Source organism: Rhipicephalus sanguineus, unplaced genomic scaffold (assembly GCF_013339695.2).
Source record: "Rhipicephalus sanguineus isolate Rsan-2018 unplaced genomic scaffold, BIME_Rsan_1.4 Seq1104, whole genome shotgun sequence".
Classification (NCBI taxonomy): Eukaryota; Metazoa; Arthropoda; class Arachnida; order Ixodida; family Ixodidae; genus Rhipicephalus; species Rhipicephalus sanguineus.
The window spans coordinates 34,376-60,001 of NW_023614331.1; the positions used below are offsets into that span (position 1 = coordinate 34,376).

Consider the following 25,626-nt stretch of genomic DNA (forward strand, 5'->3'; position numbering starts at 1 on the left):
CGTTGGCGCAGAGACAAGTGACGTACGCGCTCAGCCGACACCGACACCGGTCACACCGGTCGGCGAAGCGGCGTTCCAGAAAGCTCCGCCAAGATGTGACGGCGCCACCATCGAAAATCCCTAGAGATTCTCTCCCTAGGTACCTAGCCGTCGAACACAAAAGGATTTTGTACGTTTTCTAGACGCTCGCCATTTTGGCAACCAATCTTGCGCTTGCATTACCCAAAAGCATAGCCTTTGAGACTCGCAATTAATACAAAAAAAATCGCCTGACAGTACGAATTTGGACACCACTTATGGCACGCACAACTGTGGTGTTGCGCCTAACAAAAGTTTATGACAAATAACAAATAGCATGCGTTATGTTAGCTTTAGGTTCTTTGAGTCAGTTTCGGTTTCGCGAGGGTCGTCCGCAATGGCGCGGCCGTCGCCCGTTTTTTTTTTCTTCTGCGTCTAGCAACAAGTGCACTTCGGACGCACTGCAAAGCGATGACTGTCTCTATGTTCACCAAAACAGTCCGGTAAATATTCACGTTCTTCTTCCTGTTCGATGGTGACGAGCCCATTCGTCACTGCTGCCATTGCAAAAAGATACGAAATGGGTGCTCAGCTCGCAAGCGAGAGCTCTGAGTCACGCTCTTTTTTCTTCTTGAGCAGAGCTCTTGATAACCTTGATGCCAAGGTTCCTCCCACGCTACCACCCCGCCGTTGTGATATGTGCGATTTCGTTTCTCCTGCGGTGTCACACTCTACGGCCGAGTCTGTGGCCAGCGATTCGCATTTGGAAAGTAAATCTCGAACGGTTCGACGTAAGCACCGCTGACTGGCCGGTGTTCCCAGCTGATGCGGCAATCAATATCGCCGGGCGGCATGCATGGCCTAGAAACCTTGACACACATTTCTGGCCTAGCTTTGAATGGCGCGAGATCTTGGGCTGCCTAGCGGAGGTGTGCGCTTCAGCGCGATTGGGTTTCCATCTCCGTTTCGATTCCATTCGAGTCTCAAAAGTGACTCGCACGATCGTGTGCATTTTTGAGTCGTCGCGAAGCGGAATTCCGTGGCTTCAAAAGATGTGAACGCTGTGGCGTGGCCTCCCGGAGTCCGTATAATTAGCGCCTCGTGTACGCTTTTTCGCGCAAATTGCTAATAAACTTGTGTGCGAGTATTGTGTCTGTCTAGTTAACTGTGGCATGGTGAACGCTTTAACTTAGAAAGGCGAAGGCGGGTTATGCATTTTGTGCCGATGTGCAGCCTAGCGTCGCCTCTTGCGGCGACCCCGGAAGTGGCATCGCAGAGCAAACATTCACTTTCGCTGCCTCCGTAACAGTTTCCTAAATTGCCCTGCAGTCTCTGCTGCTGCAAATTGCTCTTTATTCTCGAAATTGCAACAAGTGAGGTACACAGACTTTATCAAGGCCTCGAGCACTTGAACAAGAAAAAGAAGTAACGAGATAAAAAAAGGTCACGTATTTATTCGTACGATCTGAGCCTATAATCTTGTCATAGAGATTGCACAAGTCTTACTTGGTGGCCAGCAGAGTCGATTTCATGAACGAGCTTGTACTAACCAAGCACTCTCATTTAACATACAAATGTGATGAAATACCTTTAATGAAATTATGTAAAAATTGCATGGGTACTGAGTAAACGGCTGCTGTCTACAGTTTATCGAGCTGCATATCTTAATTGCATTGAATCTCACTGGAGACAGGAAGCAGCAGTTTTGTGAATAGGTTGAAGTTGTGCGAATAATAATGCCTGGTAAGACACTTTCACTTTGTTTAATGCAAATGTGTGGTACATCGATGGTGACGTATACTTGTTACAAACATGTGGTGCACTTAGCAGCGATATTTGCGAAACTGCCTTTTCCCAATTGCTATGATACTATAGAAAATAGTACATTTGTAGCACCAGCATTCAACCTGTACAAGTATATTTAAGTCTACTTTTTGCATTATTTAACTTTGCTTAACACTTGCTTAATTGGTTAGTTTGTGGGGTTTAACGTCCAAAAGGACTACGGGTATAAGATATGCTGTAGTGGAAGGCTCTGGATAATTTGGACTTTAACGTGCACTGAAATCGCACAGTACATGGGCCTCTAGTATTTTGCCTCCATCGAAATTAACCTGCTTCTTTAGGGTGAGCTACTGAGCACCGTATACACTTGTTTGGATTACTGTTTGGATGCTGAGCACCGTATACACTTGTTTTACATATGTCTCATTGTGCATAATTATGATTTATTTTTATATGTGCAGGTTGGAGCAGGCGGTGAAGCTTATAAACCAGCTGGATGATACTAAGTTCAGTGCACTGCTTGCAAGAATTTTACAGAAGCTGCCCTGCAAGGTAAGCTTACACAACATTTCTGTACATACCTCTGGGCACCTTGCATCACTGCATGCTTGCATGAGATTTTGCAGTCGGGCTTAATCATGTACTAAACAACCTAGTGGAGTCTCTGAACAATGCTAGCTGAGATCACCCTTCAAATACTTCTGATGCTGAGCATTGTGAACAAGGTACGAGGGAAAGAAAAACTACCTTCTTCGTGTTTTTTCCTACCTCATTTCACTTCCCATCGTGTTTCGCCCATCCTCACTTCTCATTTCATAGGGACACTGCTCAACTGAGGTTTGAGAGGCGAACTCTGGGAGATGCTTCGTTATTTCACCCTTATCTGAAAGTTGGTGCAGAAAAACAGCATATCAGTGCAGTGCATAGACATTGCACATAGAGGACTTGCTGATCAGTTGTTAATGTCTAAGTTTCTGTGTGTTATGCTATGTAAGATATGAATTCAACTTCACTGAATGTTCATTCAATTCAACTTCATTGAATGTTCACTGAATGGTGCAGTCGGCAGTCATTTTATTTAAGATGGTCTATATGTCCAGCTGTAAAGACATCACGACATAGTGATCAGGAAAGCAATAAAGAGGGCCATTTATTTCACATTGATATGACGTTTCGATGTCAGCTTGGTGCTCTCTCGTTTAAGCAGTTGTCATTGCGTTCCTGCGTCCTTGTCCTCTTTTTTACAGTTCACTGGGCACAAGAATCTGCTAAAGTACTCAACTAAAAATTACTGAGCATGTAATCAGTCCTTAATGGTCATTCATTACAGCTGAAAGAAAACTGTAACATTAGTTGTGACAGATGCTTAGGGTATATTATAAAGGTTCATTGCACCACCTTAGTGCCTACTCTTTACAAATTCTGGTACTGCCCCGGCCGTTTCTGTTTGCAGCACATGGTTGGTTACTGTGAGTGGCCAGAATGATATGTCTCGAGAGGGTCATTCGCTAACTGTTACAAAGGTTCATTCTGCATGGTTGCAAGGAAACGAAGCAGTTGCACTAGCCTTTGAAAACTTGCATGCATGTCTTGTTGTGTTAAGCAAGGCTGTGCTAAATGCGCATTTGCACTTGCCTCTGCACACAAGATTCACGTTTTCATCCGTGCGATAGCCGATAATGGGCTATTGTGCAGCAAAAATAGAGTTGTGCAGAATTAATGTTACCTTTGTACTCTCACAAGTGGGATATGTGATGTGCCCAATGGACACGGTGATTTGGCAACAGCTTAGGCACAAAGGTGCGTCTGCTGCATGGTAACTTATGACGCAGACATGATTTCATTTGTTTATTTATTTATTTACTCTCGTGCCCACAGCGCCATTGAGGCATTACAGTGGGTTAACACTATTGCCAAAGCACGTCACCTTTAGCGTCAACTAGTGCTTTCTGACAAGTTGTGTAAAGAGGAATTATTGTTGTTTTTCAAAATACTAATGTATCCTGCATCCATGCACAAAGTAATATGGTAGAAATCTGCTAACTAAATAGCAATTTTTCTTGCATGTCTCCATATAGTACAAACGAGACAATTTATTCTTTCGGCTCGTTTAATTTGTGAAATATTTACCAGGACCATTTTGCATTGTGATAACTGGAACATGCCGTAGTACTGACAGTTGTTTGACATTCATGTAAAGTATAAAGTATCGTGAGAAATTTCGGGAGCTGTCACAATGAGAGAAAAGAACACATTGTGAGAGAAGCCCCATTTGAATGTACTTGTTTCAGGATGAACGCAGCTTCACTGAGGAGGAAGAACAGAAACTGCAACGGGCTTTTAACTGCAATGCACAGGAGGTTACCCTTCTGCTGGAGTCCCTTTCCTTCATCTTGGAACAGGTGTGCGGTTCCCCCTCTTTTTTCTTTTTCACTTCAGTGGGGAGTGAGGATTGGAGCTGACTTGTTTTTGTTTCTCGACACTGAGTTCCAAAATTTGACACATGCACCACAAATAATTTTCAAAAGAAATCATTTCACAAAAGAAATCATTTTCTCGCTCCATCTTCACTAAAATTACTGCTCTACACCACATACATTCGTCCTCAACTAGAATATGCATCATCGGTTTGGGATCCGCATCAATCCATATTAATTAACGCAATTGAAGCAGAGCAAAATCACTCTGTTCGTTTCATACTGTTACGTTTGGCCGAGTTGGGCTCCAAGCCTGGAGAAGAAGACGCCTCGAGAAGGAAGAACGTACTTTTAATGCGGCATGCTTGCCGAAAGAAGGTGTACAAAAAGAAGCGCCCACGGCGTGATCCGCAGTCCTTTATAAAGGAACGCCGTGATCGAAGGGTGAGGGAGAACATATCAACGCACATGCGCGAAAGCAGATTATCGTCCGGAACAGAAGAGCCAGACTTGGGCGCCGGCTGATAGGCAGTGAGCGGTGAGCAAACGCAACAGCCCCTCCCCACGGAAGAGCACCAAGGGGGTAAAGAAGTCTTCACACGCACTGGTTTTTGCAAAAGGTTCGTCGAAGACTTCAATGTAACGGCACTTTCGGAGATTTTCACCAGTTCAGCCGGCTGCGTGCTTGATGGGCATATCCGAGGTGCACGGAAGCGCCGAAGTACTTGGCGACCGATGTTCAAGGATCCGGCGAAGTGATGTCTGACCGTCCGAGGTCAGATGACTCGGTGCTTGGTCTTCAAGTCGAAGGATGCGTCCTTCACTGACGTGCGCAGGGTCCGGTGGTCTTGTAGGCCGATGTGCGGAAATGTGGAGTGCATGGTGTGGCAGGAAACTGCAGGCGACGCCGAGGGCACGAATCTCGGGCCAGGGTCCTGGGCATAGGCGATACAGCAAGCACCCCCGCAAACGCCGCAAACAACTGCCAAGTGCGGCCAGGCTATAGACCCTCATACGCAGAGTGTTTTAGGAAACCTTCCAATTGGAACAAAATTGGCTGTCGAGGACTTGCGACAGTTACGGTTCTACGTGAATACTGCATCAAGGCTTTGGTGCCACTAGGCCAACCGGCGCCGAGGGAGAGAGCCCTGCTGAGACCATCTGCATTTGCGTGCAGCGATCCTTTCTTATGTTTAACCGTAAACGCGTACGGTTGCAAACTGAGGCTCCAACGTAACAACCTGCCATTTTTGTTGGACATCTGTTGAAGCCACGTGAGCGGACGATGATCGGTAATGAAAATGAATTCTGCTCCAGCCAAATAACAGGAAAGTTTTTCTACAGCCCAAACGAGGCACGCGCATTCTTTTTCTATGGTACTGTAAGCTTGTTCACGAGCAGACAGCTTTTGGCTGGCATACAAAATGGGATGCTCATGCCCGTGCTCGTCTTCCTGACTCAAAACTACACCTACCCCTTTTTAGCTTGCGTCACACTGCACAAGAAAGGGTTTCGAGTGGTCTGGGCTCGCCAGGACGGCTTTTCGGTGAGAGCTACCTTCAAAGAATTGAAGGCCGCTTGTTTTGCTTCGTCCCATTGTACACGTGTAGGAGCGTCTTTTTTCAGCGAGTCTGTAAGTGGGCTAGCAACCTGAGAGAAACACTTGATATAGTGTTGGTAGTAGCCTACCATCCCTAAGAAAGTACGGAGCTCAGTTTTAGTTTTCGGCTGAGGGAATTCTTTGATTGGCAGAACCTTTAAATCAAGTGGACTTCGATGTCCTTGACCTAATCTGTGACCTAGGTACTCGACTTCTGAGCGACCTAATTTGCACTTCTGGGCTTTTAAAGTTAGACCAGCCTTGCCAAGGAGACTTAGAACCTCCCGCAAATGGTTCACGTGTTCCGGCCAAGTAATCGAAAATACTGCGATGTCGTCCAGATACGGTAGTGCGAATGCGTCCGCTCCAGCTAGCCCTTGATCCATGAGTCTCGAAAAGGCGAAGGGGGCATTTTTAAGACCGAATGGAAGAACCAAAGGCCGGAAGGTGCCGAAAGGCGTCACGAAGGCAGCCAATTCACTCGCTCGCTCTGTTAGCGGCACTTGCCAGTACCCCCGCACTAAATCGAGCGTAGAGATAAACTTGGCTTTGCTCACCTTTTCAAGGCAGTCTTCTATGTGCGGTAAGGGATACACTTTTGTAACAGTTACGGAGTTAAGCTTACGGTAATCGATACACGGCCGCGGTTCTTTACCGTTAGTTTCTACAATTATCATTGGAGACGTGAAGCTGCCTTCACCTCGTTCGGCCACTTTAAGAGCTAGCATCTGATCAACCGCCTCCCTCATCAATTTTTCATGGCGCGGTGAACATCTGTAAGCTTTACATCGCCTGTTGTGCAGCGTTGGGCTATCAGCTTCTGGTGTAAGCTCAATATCATAAGTCGTCAGAGTGGTCCGACCGAGTACCTTTGAGAACACGTGTCTGTGCTCAGCTATCAAATTTGTTAAATCTTCAAGCTGGCTGTCACTTAGAGCAGCACTGTCTGCTGTCAAAATAAGGATTTCATCCACAGAAAAACAAGTCATGTCATGGGGAACGTCAGGAAGTTCAGCTGCTACTTCTTCGGGCTGATTTAACACCAAGTTCACAACCTTCACACGCTCTACATAGGGCTTCATGAGGTTGCTGTGATAGATACGTACTGCTTTCCTACGACCTGGCAGTTTAACAACGTAGGTTGTGTCTGAAAGTTTGTGTTGTATCGTACCGGGGCCTTCCCAGTGTAACTCCAACTTGTTAGCTTTAGAAGTACGCAACATGAGCACCTTTTGCCCTTCGTGAAACTGGCGTACACTACTGCTTTTGTCGTAGCGTTTTTTTGCTTTTTTCTGAGCTTCAAGCATATTAGCTTCCACCAGAGCCTGCGTGTCGTACAGGCGTTGCAGTAGGTTGCAAACGTACTCGACCACAGTTGGATCGCTACCCTTCTCTTCCCAGTTTTCACGAACTAGCCTAAGCGGGGAGCGCAGCGCCCTTCCGTACACGAGCTCTGCTGGGCTAAAACCTGTCGATTCATGTGCCACCGAACGCAAGGCAAAGAGCATAGCTGGTAACGCGGCGTCCCATTCTTTTTTTTCTCATAGCACAAAGCCCGCAATACCCGCTTCATTACAGAATGAACCCTCTCTACACTGTTGCTTTGCGGATGTTGAATAGAGCTGTGGTGTATCTTGATACCGCACCTGTTAAGAAAGGTGGTTGTTAACTCGCTTGTGAAGACACTGCCGAGATCCGACTGTATTTCACTCGGAAAACCCACGCGGGAAAAGATCAAAAGGAGGGCGTCTACTATTTCTGCTGATGTAAGACAACGCAGCGGCATTGCCTCAGGAAATTTAGTTGCAGGGCACACCATCGTCAAAGATATTTATATCCCGACTTCGTCACTGGCAAGGGCCCCACAATGTCAACTACGACCCGACGAAACGGCTCAGTAATTATAGGAACTGCAGTCATAGGGGCCTTGTGTTTCTCGTGTGGTCTCCCAGTTCGCTGACAAACATCACAACTACGAACAAACTCCTCCACATCTTTAAAACAGCCTGGCCAGTAATACTCGCTTAGCAGCCTCGCTTTTGTCTTGGTAATTCCGAGATGACCAGACCAGCCTGCCCGATGGGAAAGTTCTAGTATGTTCTCACGGTACTTTAGAGGGACCACGATTTGGTCAGCGCTTGCGCCTTTCTTGCCCCGAAACTCTCGGTACAAAACGCCATTTCTTTCATAGAACGAACCACTGCCTGCGCCTTGCTTTGCGACGCTTTGACGGCATTTTGTCAAGGTTAAATCCGTTTTCTGTTCTTCGATCAACGTGGCTTTGTCGACGGAAGATAACGCCTGAAAATCGCAGCTCGTGGGTGGAATGAAACACGGTGCCTGTTCGCCTTCCTCGTGGGCGGATTCATGCGCGTCTGAGCTTGCCTCATCGCTATTATCTGATTGACCCCGTTTTTGATCCTCGGCACTGACAACGCGTGACGACGGCTCTTGGTGAGCGGCGGTTTCTTTCGCCATCGACCTCGTGACAACCATTACAGGATTCATATCAAGTGTGACGCCTGCACTCAGCAATTCTTTTGCCGTTCTGTTTGATAGCAAATATGGACACTGTGGCATTACGCTATCCGAGACAGCTGCTTCGGTCTTAATTTCACCGAACGCCCCTTTCAATGTTACGTTTGCTACTGGTAAGCTCAGAGTGCCTTCTTCCAAGGCTTGCCTTAAGCACACATAATCGCCTGTGAAGTCACCAGAATTTACTAGGGAAGAGCGCACCACGTCATACGTTGCACCTGTGTCGCGCAAGACCTTACATTCTCGGCCGTTAACTTCCATGTCATGTAGGTAAGGTTGCAGCAAATCTTCGCACTGCCCCATAACGAACTGTATCGGCGATACCTTTGGAACGCGACACCCCGCAGCTACGTGTCCTGGTTTCTGGCACTTAAAGCACACGATAGGCTTCCGCGCCTCAAAAGATTGGTTTAAATGTGAATCCAAAGATTCCTGCTTTGTGGTACTGTTATCTTTCTTCTCAGACTTTCTAAATTCCTTCTGCTCTGTTGTAGAGCCTCGTGCGCCTCGCATGTTTCTTTCTGCGTCAAAAGAACGGTGTTTTGCGCAGTAGTCATCTGCATACTCTGCTGCCTTGCGGGCCGTTCTCACATCTGGCTTATCGAGAATCCATTCCCTTAGCTTTTCGGGAAGTTTCGAGCAAAATTGCTCTAGGCAGATTTCCTCAAACATTCTTGCCTTGTCCTCGAATGCGTCAGCACCTTTTAGCCAATTTTCTTGGAAGCTTGCTAGCCTGTACGCGAACTCTGAGTAGCTTTCGTTCGGCTTCTTAACCGATTTCCTAAACTTAAGCCGGAAAGCTTCAGGCGACAACTTGTACTTTGCTAACAAGGCCCTTTTTACGTCTTGGTAACATTCCGCTTCTTCAGCGCTTAACCTAGCTAGAATTTGTGCTGCTTCCGCCGGCAACAAACTCAGGAGCCTTTGAGGCCAGGACGTCAGATCAAAGCCCATTCTTGTGCAAGTGCGCTCAAAGTTTGTCAAAAAGAGCCCCAATTCACTACCAATAACAAAAGGCTGAAGAAAACCTCTCATGTCATAATTGACGGCACTCGGCTCTGCCTCAGTGGCCAGAGACCGCTTTAGCTGCTCCAATTGGCATTGTTTTAGTTCCTCCTCTCTTTCTCTCACTTTGCGTTTCCTCTGCACTTCATCAACTGCTTCAGCAATTTCGTCGGCACTCGCCCCACAGGCTGAAATTTTGCCCACAATTTCGGGTTTTCGAATAGCTTGGCTAACCTCTAAGCCGAGTTCGTCTGCTACGGCCAACAAATCTACCTTTAGCAAGCTATTCAAATCCATCTTCACTACCGTAACTGTGACAAAAGTCCTCTAAGCCACCTTTCCTATTTCCCTCACTGGAAATTATAACACTCGGCGTACCAGAGAACAAAGCCAAAGCCTCACCGACTGCTGCCGCAGAGCTCCCGGGGGTCCGCCATCCCACCGCTGCCACCAGCTGTTACGTTTGGCCGAGTTGGGCTCCAAGCCGGGAGAAGAAGACGACTCGAGAAGGAAGAACGTACTTTTAATGCGGCATGCTTGCCGAAAGAAGGTGTACAAAAAGAAGCGCCCACGGCGTGATCCGCAGTCCTTTATAAAGGAACGCCGTGATCGAAGGGCGAGGGAGAACATATCAACGCACATGCGCGAAAGCAGATTATCGTCCGGAACAGACGAGCCAGACTTGGGCGCCGGCTGATAGGGAGTGAGCGGTGCGCAAACGCAACAATACTAGCAAACTATCACCGTACAGCAAGCGTAACAGAAATGAAAGCCATTCTTAACATCCCACTACTCGCCATTCGCCGGAAGCAAGCTCGCATTTCACTTTTTCATAAAATATATTATCACAATGCCACTCTCCGATCACTCTTTGTTTAGCCACCACCATTCACATCCGCTCGTAGGGATCATTGTCATAAAGTCAAGGTCTCGTTTTCTAACACTGTTGTGTGCGCACAGTCATTCCTTCCCAAAACCACAGTCGAATGGAATAACCTACCATCATCTATAGTGGACATACACGATCCAATTCTTTTCAAACATGCTATTATCAACATGATCTAGAGTTGTAAAATTCTGCCTTTTTCTTCTTTTTTTCTTTTTTTTTCTCTTCCTCTTTGGTGCTCTGAGCTTGTGCTCTTGTACTTTGTCTTCTTCATATCGGATTTAGTCAATCCAGCGGTATGTTTTGTATAACCAGTGTTTATATCGGTGTTATCCTTTTCTATTTGTCTCTATTGTATATTGATACTGTACTCACTTGATTGATTGTTATGCTTTTTTTTTCTTCTCTCTTCCTATCTTATTCCATGTTACATATAATCGTGTACTTGCCCCTCCCCTCTACAATGTACTTTATGTACCTTGAGGGTATTTCAAATAAATAAATAAATAAATCACAAAAATAATCCTGAATTTTCGTAGACGTAACTTTTACTTTCTGAAATAAAAACTTTAAAAGTCCCTTCCCCTTGAGGAAAAGCCTGGCACAGTGAAAACCTGGCTCATACTTGTTTCATACGACTGCCAAAACTAGAGAAGAGAAACTTGCAGTCATTGGCCTATTCAGGACTACGGACAGGTGACTAAGATTGCAGAGTTCGCTACCGTGCCTCTTAATTGCTGTTACCTAACGTACATTAGCATTTTAATATAGCAGAGATATATACAGGAAGAGAGATCAAAGAACAGCAGTGCACTTGGCGGTATCTTATGATGCTCGTATCAACATTGTAGCGCCTCTTTGTCGCACTCTTATTGTCATATAAAAAAAGTGAGAGAAAGATATGGAGGCATCCATGTTTATTTTATCGCAGCTGAGACGACATTTGCGAAAGCAGAAACGGTGAACACGGCTGGTCACCGAAATAATAGTTCTGCTCGATTTTTTTGTGTACACTGCCTCAAGAGAGGTCTTGGGTACCGCAGGTTTGCGTACTTAAGCCACTGAGTGTACAGAAGGACCCCAACAAGTTTACAGACCGCAAACAGAGTGTGGGGTTTGGAGTATAAAAAGGTCCATCGGGCTACCCAAAGGCACCAAATCTAAGTCTTAATAAAATGTTCCCACCTTCACTGTTGCTGGCACACATGCTGTGGTACTCTGACACACAGCCATGTTAGCATGTCTCTGCCACAGAAAGAAAGGGCCACAGCGAAAGGCCATCATGTTGCATTATCTGTATTGCTTGCCTCGGAAACTAGTTCTTCTTGCAAGCTGTAATTACGTCCTATGTATGTCCGAGTGTTCCCGTTTACATCAAGGCTACATTAATTTATTTTTAACTGCTTTAGCAATTTTGTACTTGGCATTATAATCATGTGACTATATTGAACTGTGTAGTTCCACAGAGTAGTTGTTAAATGATCAAAGAATGTAAAGTTAAACAAAAACTTAGGGATTGTCTAGGTGTACAGCACAGTCAATGGATACAGCAGTCTAAAGCAAATGGAATACAAACTAGCCCATCCATCATTGTGCTGTGCTTTCCACAAGTGAGGTGGCAGACACGCACATGCAAACGCGCAAGTACACACACTCAAGTACTTCTTAGTACTAGAGCTGTGCAAATAGCAAAATTTTGGGTGCGAAGCAAATTCAAATGTTGAAGTGTGAGTGTGAATCGAATCAAATATTTTTCTAATATTTCTCGAATATTTCTAGAATATTTTTCTAATACTTCTAAGCGAAGTTGCAGAAAAAAAGTTAGAGAGGATTCCTAAACATACTCTTATGAGATAGCAACATGAAAGTGTTTCTTTTCGCTAGGTTGATGAAAGACTGGCGGGGTGGTGTTTCATAGTTGATTGTGCCATCTTCGCTTATGCAAAGACCATCACCAGGCAGCCTAAATAGTTTATTGGTTGGGTGAAGCTTCACAGTGATTCCTGGCAACTTATGGGGCATTCCTCTAAGTTTTTTTATTAATTCTTGATCGATTTGGATGAATTGCTGAGTTAATATACATTTGTGTGCTGGTTTCAAATATGCACATGTAATTATTTTTCTGGTACATTATGTAGTCTTTAAAACAGCAAACATTTCATACGCCTTTTTGGGAGCAAGGTTTTTCCTGAACTAAGAGAGTTACAAAACAAATTGGCATATCACAATAATCTAATATGAAAACTGTATGCAGCAAAACAAGAATGGATGTTCTAAGCCCTTTTAAACAAAAGTGATGGTGTGTTAAACATTCTTGAATGAAATCTCAGCTTGACATAGACTGACTTTGATATTTACACGTATGTCAAAGGGTCAATTTTCATGTACGAAAAACGCACCCACACTGAAAGAAAAAAAAAGAAAACACCACATTCTGGACTCTGGGACCGATACGAATTTCATGCAAACAATGCTATTGGCCCTGTTTTGCATTATGAATGTTTCTGAGAAAGACAAGCATTGTCTTGTTGTTAGGCCCACAATGAGAAAGTGAGGCACTCTCATATTTTTTACTTGGATTTGTGTTCCACATCGATAGGTTTATTCTTCATTCAGGGGTGTTTAAAGGGATACTAAATAAAACATGAGATCAGTCTAGACCGATAAAATTTTTTATTGCAATTTATTTTGTTAATTTCGCAAGAGGTTGACTGCTAGAAGCAAAGCTCAAACTTTGAATGGAAGGCTAAATGTCCATTAAAAATGTATATATCGTATATATTGTGCCTTAACCACAGCTCCAGCATCTACATGTGATGTCATGTTTCTCAAAGTATTTTCTTGTATTTGAGCCCTCCTGGCACATTAAAATATTTCATAACTTGGCAAGGTTAATTTTCGCCTCCATTATTATATAATGTTGCTTGTCTTTGTTAATAAAAGAAGTTTACCTGCCAGAACCGATGCCATTCACGGCACTCATGGTGAACTGCTTCGGGAATTTGGATGTAGCACATCCGCCTGTCTTTCATTCTTGCATCTTCCCTGATTTACAAAGGCTTTTTTTTTACTGTTATAGAATAGTAACTTGTTAATGAAGGTTGTTGGTCTTTCTATCATTAATATTCCTGCATTCCAGATTCACCTGTCTTGCAACTAGCTTGTCGTCTTATGCCCACTATTTTTCATGATTGCATTGTTTGTATCTTGTTTTTCACCTATGGTGCAGGCTGCATTCCACTTGGCCAAGCCACAGGTACTGCGAACCCAGCTAATTGACCTGGGCATGGAAGAAAACAAGGTGCTTTGCTCTTGCATTCTCATACTTCTTTCACATGTTCACTTCTGTGTGATTCTGTAGTTTAAAGGAGTCCTGACACAAAAATTTGCGCCCTGCGTTTTTTTGCTGCAATGTGTTGCTGGGGGCCTGTTAGTCATAACACGGCACATCGTTTGCTGCAGCGCGCGACAGATAATTAATTACAAGCTCCTCATTACCGACACAGACTCAGTTTCGGTTTGACAGAGCTCCAAAAACGACAAGTCGCCGGGTGCAACTATCACCACCTAGCGAGTGAAACGCTCAGTCACGTGAGCACACAGAACAGTGACGCATTTCCGCGCGGTCTGTCGTCGTCGGGCTCATCGTCGTCTGATGGCGACGATTTTCTTGCGGCGGGGATCGAAGGAATTTTCGACGTGGCGAATCACTTCAGGTTTGACCCGGTGGCGAGGAGCGATTCGTCGAGAAGCGCGTCAAAACAGAAATGGCGGCTACGACGTCATCATAACTTGTACCGGCTGCAACGGTTACGTAGGGGAAGTAGGGGGGTCACCTCGGGTCACCTCCGAGGGTGTCAATGCACTAGGTGCGGCCTATAATGCTGGATCGCGCTCGCGAACTTCAAAATTCATATAAAATACCTTCCAAGCTTTATTCGCTGTCGATATTTTGCAGATGGTACACGCACGTACACGGGAATCAATCCAGCAGGCTATCTTGGCCACGAAATTTTGTGTCAGTACCCCTTTAAGAAGGCTGGAAAAGCGTCACCCAGAGGACCGAAGGGCAGCAGCCGATTGCCTCCACGACTAATGTAGTACTCCTGCTCATGTACTTGATGGTGATATTCTCCGACGGCAGGGTCACTGACTGCCTGGCTTATGATGTCAGCTTAGTGTGTGCGCTCATTGGTGCAGGCTCGTGGGCATCTGCCTTTCAGGTATAAATGCTGCTGCCTTCTAAAGTTTTAGCCGACTTTAGGAAGGTGAGAAAAATGTGTAAATAAAGTTAATAAAGTAGGTTGTGGAAGGACATTATCACATGAAGTGTCATTCTGATGGTGATATATTTTCTAAAGAAGTGTCACATTGCAAGCAAGATCTCACAGTACACCAGATTGACCATTGAGTCACATTGTTGTAGCACTTACGCAGTATGGAATTCGGTGCTTGGTCACCTATTCACTGTAGTAGCCTAACATCTGTGGCGTTGCACTACTAAGCTTGAGGCTGCAAGATTGACTCCCAGATGTGATGCCCGCATTTTAGGGGGGGGGGGGGGGGGCAAAATGCAGTAATGCCCATATATTGTAGTTACTTAGATTTACCTTAGATGCGTGTTAAGTTCCCAGGTGCTCAAATGTTATCTGGAGTCTGCCACTATGGCATGCCTCATAGCCATATTGAAAAAATCCGTAAACAGGGGATGGGTGCTCGAGCCGAGATTTTGACAAGTGGACTTGTCTTCTTCAAGGCTAGAACTGAAATCAGTTCTAGCCGTGAAGAAGACAAGTCCACTTGTCGAAACATCGGCTCGAGCACCCACCCCCTGTTTACTGATTTTTTCATCGCAAGCTTCCATCTTCCACTTACTGCCGTTTCATAGGCATATTGTGGTTTGGGCACGTAAAACCCCAGAACTTAGTTTTTCTTTCTTCATGTGCTCGATCACCAATTATACAACCCTAACACCACCGTATTTTTGTTCCATATCAGGTTCAGTGCATGGTGCAGTCATGGACAAGCCATGCCAAGCAGCTTGTTGAGCAGTTGAAGCTGCGCTCCCTCGCTCCCAGACAGGTCAGTGCACTGCTGCTGCTGCCGCTGCTGAACACCGAAGACTGGAGAGCTGAAAAATTTTGATGTCATTACTGAGCAGGCTTTCTGCCATTTCCATAAACTGGTCTAATGTGTTACACCAGATGTGTGCTTGAACTATGCCTCAATAACCCGCAACAGTGATTGGCACTACAAGAAGTTCATTATGGATCATGTCCCTCTGAGCAGTCAATGAAAAATGCCTGGTTAACAAGCTTAGCATAGCAACCTCCATGTAACTGAACTAGAAGAGTGCTACTGCACTCCACTTAGAAGTGCTTAGAATCCATGATACTTTTTTCGAGCCTGGACATTGTGCAATGTCCTAGAGCTTTAATTCTCCATATTTAAACATAGGACACGCTTTGCCAATTTTGTTGTCTGCTTGTTCGCAAACTTTGGGAACGGGAATATACTTAGAAAGAGCTTTTAAAAAATGTAGTAGAAAGATAACTTGGAAAGCTCGACTTGGAAAAGCATTTGTGGGCAGGTTTCGTCTTTGCAAGCTTACAATTTTGTGAACATTTTCTTAAGCTCTGAGTTTTCCTTTGTGATTGCGCCCTTTTTATCTGTACAGTTGCAACTAAATTTGCTTTTATGAACTCTGTAATTGACGTGTGTGTGTGCGAGGATCACATGTGTATGTGACATGCATATATTCGTGCATGATTGTGCAGCTTCGAAATGTGGACTGGGAGGTGCAAGTGCGGACAGCTCAGCAGTCTGCAGTACGGTACAAGAGGCTTCAGGCCCTGGTGGACCTTGTCGTCTCCACGGGAGCTGCACATGACCACTTGCTGCTGCAGTTTTCACATGGACAGCTCTTCAACCTTTACACACAGGTGTGCATCTCTCACTGCTTGATGTCACCCAATTTAATAGGAACACTGGCACACATTTTCAATGTTGTTGGAACCCTGTTACATTGCTGCCCGAGCAGATGCTGTCAAATCCCTGAAGTCATCATGCCGAGCAGGTGTGGGGAATTTCATGGAGACGTTGCCACCTGCATTTTGTTTTCACTCTATTTCGGGCTTGCTAAGTCTCTTTTTTACATAAAAGGTGGCATTTTTGGTAGCCTACAATAACAGTCTAATGCTGATACAGCTCAAATTATTTTTCGCTTTAGTGTCCCATTAAATGTATCACTCAACTAACAGGCAATCGTGGCACGATTGCCTGATTTTGTTTGACATATTTAATAAGGCGTTAACTTGGGCTTGTTGGTGCATACTAGCCCTTTCGGCCCTGGCATCGTCAATTGACGACACCGCACAAAAGTTCCCCTAGCACCTCGGAAATGAAACAAAAACTGCTCATTATTGGGGAGACACTTCTTCAATGATCCCCACTGTGATTCACACCAAACTTGCGACATATTTGCGGAGCTGGGAGCCACAAAGAAGAAAAAGCTTGACCGAAGTCATGGGTGACGCCGAGGCGGGTCAGGTGAGGCGGCTAAGCGCCGTTTTCGGGACGTCATACAGAAGCTGTTTCAAGGAGTATCACAGTGAAAAATGAGACATGGTTCACATTTTGTGTACTCTAGTGAGTAGCAGAAATAAAGAAACCATTTTCCTAATTTCATGACCACTGAGCCCTGATGACCTAATTTGATTCCATGCTAATTAATCCATAAATACTTGCACCACTGGCTCAGTTTTTCGTTTTTGGTCTTCTGAGGTCCTAACTATTAGGAAAACACGCACAAAAAAGGTCTCCGGTCAAAATAAAAATCCAGGGCTGAAAGGGTTAAAAGAACCGGGTAACCTGGCAAGTACAGGACAAACAGACTGAGCTTCGTTTGTCTCGGTCTGTTTGTCCCCTCCTTGCACTGTTACCCAGTTCTTCTGATACCCTGCATCGGAGACATATTTCTTTGTTTTTGAGTACATTTTTATGAAACTTTCGCAGCTTATGTACCGTATTTACTCGAATGTAACGCGAGTTTTTTTTCAAAATCTCTCCAAAGTGATTTGGGAGTCCACGTTATAATCGAAGCACCTCAAATCGTGCCTTGGCGGTGCCTCCCCACTGGTTCCTTAAAATGGCTACGACAAACCTAGCGATCTTTCAACCTTGTGCTGGCAACATACGCACGCTGGCAACATCGAATCCAGTCCAGTCCTATTGTTCGCGACGTGTTTTGCGGGGGGTTCATTTCCTTTGTGCTTCCGCGACTTCGGCTCGACCAAATGGCAGCGCGACGAGTTCAGTACGATGCCCGCTTTAAGAGAAGTGCAATACTGATGGCTGAGGAAATCGGGAACTCAGCCGCGGCTCGACGGCTAGATGTGGCGGAATCTGCTATCCGTGGGTGGAGGCTCCAGCGTGAAGCGCTCTTCAAGAGTGAGCCCGGCCGAAAAGGCTTCCGTGGACCTCGTTGTGGCCGTCACACAGAACTAAAAAAAAAAAGAGGCGGAGTTTGTGATTGAGCAGCGAAATCGCCTATTGGGGGTCAAGGTTGAGCTGATTCAGTGGAAAGCCTGAGACGTAGCTCGAGAGATGGGGATCCCGTGGGAGAACTTTAAGGCTTCAAGTGGATGGGCACAAAAGTTCATGCGAAGAAATGGATTTTCTCTCCGGAGAACAACGTCGATAAGGCAGAAGCTACCAGCAGATTGCAAAGCGAAGCTAGTGGAGTTTCAGCGCAATGTGCTCGACCTGCGCCGCTCGTCGCAAATGCCGTTGGGGCACATTGGCAACGCGGACCAGACTCCCGTTTTCTTGGACATGCCTATGTCAAGGACTGTCAGCGAAACAGGTGTTCCCCAAGTTGATGGCGGCGATGATGGCGATGAAAGCGACGAATGAACAAAACTCACTTTATATTTAGAAACTGGGATGTCTTTGCCACTACCATGTGCAGCAAATAAAGGTACTTTTTTCCCCCCGCTTTACTCTCGTTACATTCGTGTTCTTTTTTTTTTTCGGCACTGAAAAGTCACTCCTCGCGTTACAATCGTGGTCGCGTTACATTCGAGTAAATACGGTATTTTTATGTCCTGATTTCAAATATGCAATTATTTTTCTAGTACACTATGCTGTTTTCAAAATATCAAATATTTCATGTATATTGTTGGGAGCAAGATTTATTTATAAATTGTAAGAGTTATAAAGCAAATCAGCCTATCACAATAAGCTGGAATGAATACTGTATGCAATAAAACAAAAATAGATGTTCTAGGCCCACTTGAACAAAAGTTATGGTACGTTTAACACTTGGCAAGTGAGCGATGTTGAGCTCGGTCAAACTGGGATCAAGCTGGGAATGTTCAACATACCATAACTCTTGTTCAAATGGGCCTAGAACATTTATTCTTGGTTTATTGCATACAGCATTGATTCCAGGTTATTGTGATAGGCTGATTTGCTTGATAACTCTCACAGTTTAGAAATAAAGTCTGCTTCTAACAATACAAAAGCTATTTAATAGTTTCAAAACTACATATTGTATTAGAACAATAATTGCATGTTTGAAATCAGCACATAAAAATACATAAGCTGTGAAAGTTTCATAATGATATGCTCAAAAACAAGAAACATGTTTCAGAAGCAGGGTCTCCCCTTAACCCTTTGTAGTCCGAAACCTTTACCCACACCAAGCACAAAAGATCTATTCCGGTCCGAAACTAAAGAAATCAAACCTCAAGTAAAAGAACTGTACTTACTTATTTAGAGTGGCGCATAATGCAGTGAGAAAATGCGCACGTGAATCAACCACGAAAGAACTTGTCGAGCAGTGCCCGATCACGGATCGCTGCGGCCATTTTGTGTTGCCGGGAGGGAGCCGACAACGAACCGCATAGGGTTAATGTATCTAGAACCAATGGATCTAGATTGCTAAGTGCCTTTTAACTTTATTGTGCCTACTAAATGTATTTTCTTGATTGTTGCAGTTGGAGCAGATTCAGGTACAGCTCGACAGCCTCATCTGAGCTGGTTCTGCAAACTTGTGACTCCTCCCGTCGTCACTACCCTTCTGTCCCCATGACCCGGTCATGCATTGGGGAACCCACTGACCACTGGCTGGACCACAGTCGACAGTGAGCTCGTCCCTCCGACTGAGGATGTTTTTGGCATTATCTTGGCCATTGTGCGATTGCTGGCAAATACTTTTGCTTTGTTTCAGAACTCGCTACTTGTACACTTTTTTTTTTCCTGTAATGAAAGTGATACTGTCTTGTCAGTAAACAATAAGTGACCATTGACACCCATCTCAGGATTTGTTCCGCTCAGGGTTCACTCATTCATCCCAGTCTATTTACACTCCAACATTGGCATGGCTGTATTGTATAAGTTTGGCCCTGTGCTTGAGTTAGTCCTTGTCGGTGCTTGAGAAGGTGCATGCTGTCAGCTGTTATAGTTGTGCTGGGCCTCGAAAGTTGATGGACCAGTTGAGCTGCATCATTAAATGGAGCATTGTCTGCATTTGTGGACGTGAAACTAGTGGGACACACATCTCACTTTTAAACTGCATGATCAGACCCCAGTGACACAATTTGGAGTGGGAGAGTATGGGCTGCTTTCACGATTTGTAAAGAGTGTATGCTCGTTCATCTGAATCGGGCATACAGTTTCTTGTGAAGAAATAAGTGTCTTGTGAAGTAAGCAGGGATTACTGCAGGCATCAAAATTATGGTTTTATGAATCTCACTGGCCCATGCAGTCTAGGTGTAGAATAGCTTAAACAATGGACTTTCTCATTCTAATTGAACTTGAGTGCTTCATTTATGAAACATGGTTATGGACCATTCATTTATTTGTATAGCCACTGCCTTGTTTCATACGATAGAAGGACTGTGGAATGTTTTCTTTTTCTTTTCTTACAATGTTAGTACCTCAGGCATAGCGCAACTGTTTTAGAAAAGGAACACAGCTGCTGTGACTTTATTATTAAACCAGTTAGTGGCTATTTTATCAGCACGGAAATGTATTCCTACTGATTATTACTTATAACCTGACTGTATTAACACCTAGGAATCTTGTAACAGTCGTTTTGTATGATTAGCAAATGTTTTAAGGAATGATACGCACATGCTGTTTGTAAATTGTATATGGAGGCTGGTACTTTACCAACGCTGTCATGGACCACTACAAATACCACTGTTATATCTTGTGGCGATGCTGTTTTCTTACGAGAACAGCACACCTATTGAAAGGGTGAAATCAATATTCACATTTTCTTAGACATCACACAACTAACTTAATTGCTTTAAAATATCCATTTACGAGTAGTGTATTTAAGGAAGGAGAAAAAAACCAAAGGCAACAGTCTTGCGCAACATAGTAGACAAGACTGAGTGACTTGTCAGAAACTCGAGTACACTGACAATAAAGAGTAGTAAGATGACAACACTGGTGGGAAAGTGTTGTAGCATTGTGTTTGCAGAATAATTGACCCCTTCCATATCTGTGCCACAAATGAGCCTTGTGTAATATCCCATGTCCATAGATTCCGCATTGTGTCGTGCTTGTTTTTTAAAGTAACCCATGGTCATTTTATTGCAACTGTTACAACCGCTCACTGAAATGTACAAAAAGGCACGAAAACGAGAAGCAAAATGTGTGGTTTCGTGACATTCTTTGCTACAAGAAGAGAATGTGAGGTACAGGCAGTCTATTCAATAAAGACATTGGCAAGGAAGGAATTTGGAGATGTCAAAATAGCCAAAGTTGGCATGTAGACTGCCCTGAGGTTGCATGGTTTTACGTATTCGAAATTGTGAGGAACTTGGTAGGTTGCACCTCATGCCATAGAAGGCCACATTATTTATTGGCCTTTAACATCTACTGTTAGAGCTCCTCAATCTGGTCATGTGAATTGCTGCCGGCATTGGTTTTCCCCTCATTTTATTCAGATGATTCTCGAGGCCTCAGGACTCTTTGGCAAGGTCTGCATAGTTCACTTCCATTCGTTTGATGCAGTGTAGCCGGACCTTCCTTTTATGTCTACCATGTTCAGGAGTCCCAAAAGGTGCCCCGTGCTTGTTGGGTACTTCCTCTGAGTCAAAATTTTGACCCGCTGTATGGTCCTACCAGGTTTGAAAAACAAAATCGAATGGGGCTTGATTGTAATATGTAGAAAGGTAGGATGGTTTCTGCGCTGACTCTGCTTTGGTGAGAAGAGAAAACTTCTGCATTAAAATATTTCCAGGAAATGTTTACTGGCAGCATATTGTGAGCTGCAAATGCTTGTCCACGTAGCTTTCACTTGTTACTCGCAGCACTTGCTATTATTGTTGTTGTTTTATTTTTCTGCCTTCTTCAGATGTATGATCTCAGACACTTGAGTACAGAAAGGTGGCAACTGACTTCTCGAAACGGGTATGCCGCAGTCTTGAGGCTCCTTGAGGTTCCACAGTGAGCTGGAATTCGAATAATAGTGTTTGACTATACCCCTGGAGGGTTCATGTGAAATGTTCTAATGATACCATGCCATTTCTTAATGTTAGGTATATTCTGCTCGTAGTCATATATTTTCATAGCGAGTGGTTGGTGAAGGGTGTGTGTGTGTCCATCTGTGCATGGCATCTGCACACATATACGTAAACTCTTTAGGCATTCCTCTACTTCTTGAAACATTGAGCTGCTTCTGCATGACAACCGATTTCATTGCCACTGCACTTTACTATGTCGAGTGATACACATTCTGACAGTCATAGTTGCCGAATGTGCTATCAAAGTCGAGTTGCTTTGATGCATGAAACTAAAAAAAAACATTGATAACAGCTGTTTGGAACTGACCAATCAACGAGAAGGTACCGCTGTACCATGTTAAAACATTAGGTGAAACTGTTTGATATTATCAATATTAATGCTGCTCCCTTGTATGCATTTGATTAAATTTCGATTCAGTAAAGATGTGTGCACTTACCTCTTGACCCAAGAAATGGCAGCACATCATCTCATATGTGATTTTAAGTGCGAATGCACTTTATAAGCGACCCTGAATCCGCCGTCCCATAGCAACGGCGCGAGGAGCGGTGAGGAGCGTCTGTAGCAACGGCGCAGCGATGTCACGCCCCACGTGACTGCGCGCGCTCCGCCCTCCGCTCCGTGGCTGCGCGCGCCCGGCGCATTGCCTGTGGTGATGAAGGCCGGCGGGGAGACGCCGAACGAAAGCGTGCGAAGCGGGCCGAGCACAGCCGAGCACCCCGAAGCCGATATGGCGCGGGGACGCGCGATGCGTGAGCGAGCGCGGGCCCTCGAATTCGATCGGCCGGACGCGCGCTTCAAGCGAGACTTCCTGGACCGCAGCTTCGGATATAGCTGCGCGGTGTGCGATCGACTGTGGTTCGACAACAACCTCGAGCCCCATCTCGGGCGTGCGCAACGCCGCCAACAAGTTGAACGCGTTGCGGCAGTTGCGGGTTCTTTGGAACGAGTTCGGAAGACAGATCATCATCATCAGTAAAAGTGCTTTGCACTTAAAAACGGCCAGACCTCCGTGGGTCGGCTGGCGCGTGCTCTCTCGCTGCCGTCTCCTTCGCTCGGCTCTGCAGTTTAGTCGCGCGCGCCCCCTCATAGCATCACCCCGTGCTTCGCACTTCCTCATACTCCCCTTCGGGGAAATGCGGGTTTTTTTTGTGCTACAGCTTACCCCAAATTTCAAGAATGTGATCCGGTTGTAGTACCCAAAGTGTTCTCTCTTTTTTTCTCTCTTCTAATATTATAGCAACCATAATCGTGGTTACATTAGGTCAAGATTAACTGAAATGGCAAAACGATTTGATTAACATGACCCATTGCACAACTTTGTTTATTTATGTACTCTGCAGCAGCCTGTAACAGAGGCTCTAGCCATAAGCAGAACACTGTGCTAACAGCATACACATTCTTCTAGTAACTATAGCATGCTGTAGACTCACCTGTGAGACTATCTCTGTGGGTATGATTTTCTTGATACACTTAACACCTTGGGGACATTTAGTTATCGGTACATTAGTGCACCACTGTTAAGTAGGAATTTTTTTAGACGAGTGTTTGTCCTAAAACTGCCATAGCTGTTAGAGACAGCTCCACAATTTCTCTTCCTTTTTTTGCGGGCATGACCAATAGCATATGTAAGTGCTTTCGCTCCAATCACTGACAGGATCCTCTCATAAGCAGCTTTTACGACCATCACTATAAGGGTGCATTCACACCAGCGACTGACGGAGGTCTGACTGCGACTGGTGAGCTGAGGGGGATCATGACAAACTATGTTCATGCCGGCAAGTGTGACTTTCTCATTGCCACACCTAGCTGTCTCATAATTAACGCTGTTCACATTTACTTGCACTGCCATCAGCATGTAAAATGGGCATCGGCATAAGCAGAGTTCCTGCGTCTGTGCTGCTGCTGTTGGAAACAGCAGCCATGTGACAGACCAATATCAGTTGCTTTTCAACCAAAGCAACCAATAGTTGTGTTACAGATCATTATCAGTTGCCTTTCAACCAAAGCAACCAGTTTCAAACAACTTGGTCACCTGACCTCTGCGAGTAGGCAATGTGAATGATCCCCAAAGCTGGCACCCTGTACTGAGCTTGGTGGTATTGCTCTGCATCTACTTCAGAGTCCCATTGAAGTAGTACTACCTAATTTCACCATATCGTGGCACTTGTCCTGGGTGTGAAGCTAGTCCATGCTGTCGCATCTTCCTGAGCCTACTGTAAACGTTCTTCGATTGTGTCCCTTTAAAGCTGCAGATGGCCATAATGCATGGATGCACGTGTTCGCGGAGAGGTTTTATCGTTGCATGTGTTGAGAGTGAGAGAAAAAAAATATTATCGACTGATCTCTCGTGGAAAGCAAAGGAAGTTGTTGCGAGATTTATCGCGGTTACTGTGTGAGGTCGTCCTTGATAGGGATATGTGCTGGTGGTGTGGTGTTTGTCTGTCGAAAAACGGCATAGTACACGTGAAAGTAGTCACTGCGTGTGATCTCTCATGGTCTTGGCACTGGCCGCGTTCCTTATATTTCTGTGTGAACTGGCTGTCGATAAATAAAATGGCGCATTCTTATCTTGTTGGCTGTTGCGGTGCAGTGCTCTCATACCATTTTGGTGAGTGCACGCATGTGGCACACACCGTAGCCACTTTTGCTTCAGTGATTGCTACTGTCGCTTCTGGAAAATTAGATGGCTTGATCTTCCAATGCGAATTGGTAACAAATTGGACCAGAGGGCTGGCGAGGTGTGGCTACAGACTCTCCTGCGCTCCCCTAACAATGTGTTGATTGGATGTAGATCATGAATAACTGCGAGCTTGAAACAGCCCTTTTTTTAGTACTGTTTATCGGTTTTGCGAGCACAAACTGTTGGGCATGGGAATGTTCTTAATAAAGTTCACCACACAGAAGATGGGACAAGGAACAAGTGTAGGCAGAACAAGACACCGTCTTGTCAAACAATCATTCTCTGTCACGTTTTCTGGATCGTGTACTCAAAAAACATTCCTCCTTTACTATGTATCATCGAAAGCTCTCTCAAGGCCATGCAGGTGGCAGTAACTGCCACCACTGCATCTTGTAGTTGAGCACTGTATGCGGACTATGGTTGGGGCTGTACTCGCCTTTAGCAGTGTTTAAGAAAGATGTGCTGTTTTGAAAGCTGATGCAGTTGATGCAAAATTATTTGTCACTCGAGAAGTAAAAGATTGTGCCTGTAGCATTCTGTGCCCATTGGTCTGTCAGCCACACCCTCCTGTCCTGCCTGTTAGCTGCTGCATCGAAATTGGCCTAAATATCAGCTGCACTTAGTGGCACACACTGCCACATCCTTTCAGTGTTGCGCTGCAACGCCGCTGAAGGCAGCACACTCAACAAGGTACGACTGGGCTCAGGTGCTGCTCAATCTTTTCCCTCTCTGTCCATTTTTCTTTGCCGATGAGGACGTGGCTGTCCTTCTCTTGTCCTTCATTTGTTCAAAGTGCCACAAGATGGCTCTACAGAGCTGCGGCCCATACTGCTCAAGAACAGCAGTTGATGCAATAGAACGCACAAGGTGTTTTTCTTCCAGGGCATCCTGTTTTGGAAGCCCTGTTGTGTACTGCGACACCATTTATCTGCTTGTGCCAGCAGACCTACCAGATACCGTAATGTGAAGTCACCACATGCTGCCATGTTGTTAGTGCAGCACAAGGGCATGGCAAGACCGAGTTGGTCTGATAGGTAGTATTTGAATCCATGCTATACATTTCATCGTAGTGTTTTCTTAGAAGACCGAGAAACGAATGGAATAGCCTGTTTAATTTTGTGTGGGTGAACCGATTAACTCTGATTCTATTATGGGT

The 25,626-nt window shown here is 45.0% G+C and overlaps 1 protein-coding gene across 1 annotated transcript; it reads left to right on the forward strand.

Annotated features, from left to right (window-relative positions):
• Window positions 1-460: 460 nt before the first annotated feature.
• Window positions 461-20,559, forward strand: LOC119376154 (COMM domain-containing protein 10). The gene is made up of 7 exons (XM_037646078.2): window positions 461-521; window positions 2,265-2,355; window positions 4,095-4,205; window positions 13,479-13,550; window positions 15,248-15,331; window positions 16,027-16,191; window positions 19,249-20,559. The coding sequence occupies exons 1-7, from the start codon at window positions 490-492 to the stop codon at window positions 19,285-19,287; spliced, it is 594 nt and encodes a 197-aa protein (XP_037502006.1). The 5' UTR covers window positions 461-489; the 3' UTR covers window positions 19,288-20,559.
• Window positions 20,560-25,626: the final 5,067 nt, after the last annotated feature.